Source organism: Haliotis rubra, unplaced genomic scaffold (assembly GCF_003918875.1).
Source record: "Haliotis rubra isolate DU_JTF1 unplaced genomic scaffold, ASM391887v1 Scf156, whole genome shotgun sequence".
Lineage (NCBI taxonomy): Eukaryota > Metazoa > Mollusca > Gastropoda > Lepetellida > Haliotidae > Haliotis > Haliotis rubra.
Window position 1 is genome coordinate 1,404,758 of NW_025765514.1, and position 4,034 is coordinate 1,408,791.

General features: G+C 47.6%; 1 protein-coding gene across 1 annotated transcript; it reads right to left on the reverse strand.

Moving 5' to 3' along the window:
• Positions 1–2,683: 2,683 nt before the first annotated feature.
• LOC124270913 (probable serine/threonine-protein kinase DDB_G0280133) lies at positions 2,684–3,004 on the reverse strand. The gene has a single exon (XM_046705974.1). The coding sequence runs from the start codon at positions 3,002–3,004 to the stop codon at positions 2,684–2,686; it is 321 nt and encodes a 106-aa protein (XP_046561930.1).
• Positions 3,005–4,034: the final 1,030 nt, after the last annotated feature.

The window sequence follows — 4,034 nt, forward strand, 5'->3', positions numbered from 1 at the left end:
CTTTAATGGAAGGATCATGAGACCATAACAAGTCGGGAGAATTTCAATTGAAAAGTCAATCACAATGACGTCACGAGTCCACAAGCGGGACAGGGGTCAAACGACCATGTCACAAGCTCAATAACGGGTATGTCCACCATCGGCATTGAGAACAGCAGTGCATCGACGACGCATAGAGCCTATCAAACGTGCAAGGAAGGCTTGTGGGATGTCACGCCAGATTCTCTCAAGTTCTGTTGCAAGGTCAAGGACGTTATCAAGCGGATGAGGAAGACGGCGTAGACGTCGATCTATCTGGTCCCAAACATGCTCTATCGGGGAGAGATCTGGTGAATTTGCAGGCCAAGGCAGTAAGTCAACGTTGTGGTGTTGCAAGAAATCCATAGCAACCCTTGCCGCATCTGGGCGGGCATTGTCCTGTTGGAATGTTAACCCAGGGCCATGACGTTGCAGAAAAGGAATTGCCACAGGTCGAAGAATCTGATCCCTGTAGCCCACACCAGTTAAGTTGCCCTGAACAATCACCAAAGGAGTTCTTTGGCGTGCTGTTATTCCACCCCAAATCATCACGGAACCACCACCAAAGCGATTCCTCTCCAAGACACAGGCCTGTGCATAACGTTCTCCCACGCGTCTATAGGCACGTTGACGTCCATCACTATGGGAAATGTTAAACCTGGACTCATCTGTAAAAACAACATTTCTCCACCAAAACAAGGGTCTGCGGACATGATTTCGGCACCACATTCGACGAGCTTGTCGATGACGTTGTGTCAGGATAGGCCGTATGGCGGGACGTCGTGGTCTGATCCCGTGATGACGTAAACGTTGTCGAACTGTGTTGGGGTGGATACGGCCAAGTCCTGGGATGGTTTGGGCAGTCATCACTGCAGTCTGAAACCTGTGGCGAAGATGGGTCACCCTTATCCATCTGTCCTGTCTTGGCGTTGTTACACGTGGACGTCCAGAACGTGGACGTCCAGAATTTGTGTTCAGGTAGCGTCTCACCAGTGCAGAAATGGTGTTCCAGTGCAGTGGAAATGTGCAGCCACTTGTTGTTGAGACATTCGCCACGGACCATCCCAATGGCCTCATGACGTTGTGCAGACGTGAGCCTTGGCATGCTATGCGTTTCAATAGCCGTTTAAGTTTTTGAACGATCGCAAGGGCAGGGGTTGAGCTTTCCAAAGTGACAGTATTGTGTGGCATTCATTTGCTCTGTTTCTCTTTCCCGGAATGCACGTACAACAACGTATTTCACGTCTCAAGGACGAACCCACTGACGTCGCGGAACGTGGCACGTGCATGCATGTTGGATACATGTCACTCATCTCTGACTTTAAATCCTTATGTGTCTACACAGGTTTGATAAATTTCTATTTTAAATTTTTGTATGCACAGTTTCTTTATGTGCCTAGTATACAATGAAACACCGTTGTATGTAACTTAGGCGTGTCGCAATGACGGTTGTATCGAACTTTGACGCGTCCCACTGACGGTTGTATCGAACTTTGACGCGTCGCATTGACGGTTGTATCGAACTTTGACGCGTCCCACTGACGGTTGTATCGAACTTTGACGCGTCCCATTGGCGGTTGTATCGAACTTTGACGCGTCGCACTGACGGTTGTATCGAACTTTGGCGCGTCCCACTGACGGTTGTATCGAAGTTTGGCGCGTCCCACTGACGGTTGTATCGAACTTTGACGCGTCCCACTGACGGTTGTATCGAACTTTGACGCGTCCCACTGACGGTTGTATCGAACTTTGACGCGTCCCATTGACGGTTGTATCGAACTTTGAGGCGTCGCATTGACGGTTGTATCGAACTTTGACGCGTCCCACTGACGGTTGTATCGAACTTTGACGCGTCCCATTGGCGGTTGTATCGAACTTTGAGGCGTCGCATTGACGGTTGTATCGAACTTTGACGTTATATCCACCAGTTCGTTACAAGCATTGTTCGTTAGAAACGAAGTTTATATAATATATCTGTGCAGTTTATTTAATTTTAGATGGAGCTGTTTCTGTATTAACGGGTTCCTTAGTATCACGGGGCGTTGAGGTAGCCTAGTGGATAAAGCGTTCGCTCGTCACGCCGAAGACCCGGGTTCGATTCCCCACATGGGCACAATGTGTGAAGTCCATTTCTGGTGTCCCCCGCCGTGATATTGCTGGAATATTGCTAAAAGCGGCATAAAACCATACTCACTCACTCCTTAGTGTCGAGTTCACACCGCTTATGGAACACGTTGTATTATGGATCACCTATATTAAGACTTCAACCTTTGGTTCCCTATGTCGTGTTCTCGGCATCAGGGTATCTGTATCAGGTCATCGTCATAAGGTCTTCTGTGTCAGGTCCTTACATTAGGTCTTCTGTGAGAGTCATTTTCATTAGATCCTCTTTGTGAGGTCCTCTGTATGTGTCAAAACCTCTCAAATGTCTTCATCCTCAGAACGTCTGTGTTAGGCCCTCCATTAGCCTTGCTCCGAGGCTGTATTGAATGCTGAGTCCATGGATGTATAGTAATTCTATCCTCCGTGTCGCAAGTTTAGGTAAGCGGACAGTACACCTCAGTCTGTTATTATCATTTTATAGAAATTATCATTTAAACTATTAATTTTAACCTTAAATACTTGTGCAAATTCAAGCCCTCTATGTGAGGACATTTGTGTCAGATTATGTGTGTTGGGCCCTCTGCGTGTGGTCCTCTGTGTGAGACTCTATGTGTTGGGTCCTCTGCGTGTGGTCCTCTGTGTGAGACTCTATGTGCTGGGTTCTCTGCGTGTGGTCCTCTGTCTGAGACTCTATGTGCTGGGTCCTCTGCGTGTGGTCCTCTGTGTGAGACTCTATGTGTTGGGCCCTCTGCGTGTGGTCCTCTGTGAGAGACCCTATGTGTTGGGCCCTCTGCGTGTGGTCCTCTGTGTGAGACTCTATGTGCTGGGTCCTCTGCGTGTGGTCCTCTGTGTGAGACTCTATGTGCTGGGTCCTCTGCATCATATTCTATGCGTTGGGTCCTCTGTGTGAGGTTGTCTGTGTCAGATTCTATGCGTTGGGTCCTCTGTGTGAGGTTGTCTGTGTCAGATTCTATGCGTTGGGTCCTCTGTGTGAGGTTGTCTGTGTCAGATTCTATGCGTTGGGTCCTCTGTGTGAGGTTGTCTGTGTCAGACTCTATGCGTTGGGTCCTCTGTGTGAGGTTGTCTGTGTCAGATTCTATGTGTTGGGTCCTCTGTGTGAGGTTGTCTGTGTCAGATTCTATGCGTTGGGTCCTCTGTGTGAGGTTGTCTGTGTCAGATTCTATGCGTTGGGTCCTCTGCCTTGGGTCCTCTGTGTAATAATAATGAGAATATTTATAACGCGCCTTATCCAGGCTAGATATCCTGCTAGATAAGCGCACAATCTGATCATTATTACCCGGATAACCCAAGCTGCCTGTTTGGCGCTACAAGGTTAACAGTCTCACGAGTTGTTTCACCGGGTACCCATTTTCTGCTGGGTCAACAGAGGCAATTTTGAAGAAACTCACTTACCTAAAGTGAGACCACATGTATCACATGTGCTTCGTTGTGGGGCAGGACTGAAGTTCTAGAAACTCTCAGGAGTCGAGCTGCTAAACACGATCACCCATCCAAGGACTCTCTATGGTACCATCTGTGTTCCACATATCAGATAATCTTTATTTGATAATACGTGTTTTGCTTCTGTAATATTATATATGCAGTACAGTAGTAACGAAGAACTGTAATAATTAACACACGGCCACCCGTCCAATGACTCTCCGCGCCCACCGCTGCTTAACTCCAACTGATTTGTGGCCTGAGCTCAATACACAGGACCACATACCTCTGTAACACTGAGCATCATATGTTACAACAGTGAGGACATTTGCACTTCGGTGATATCATTAAATCTCGCCCAGCTTCCCGTGTAAAGTGACGGATATGATACTGTGCAAATATTTGTATTGTCCAACAAAGCATACAGACAAAGAGCGTGCTTTAGAATAGCCACAGAGTGGACACAGGTCAAT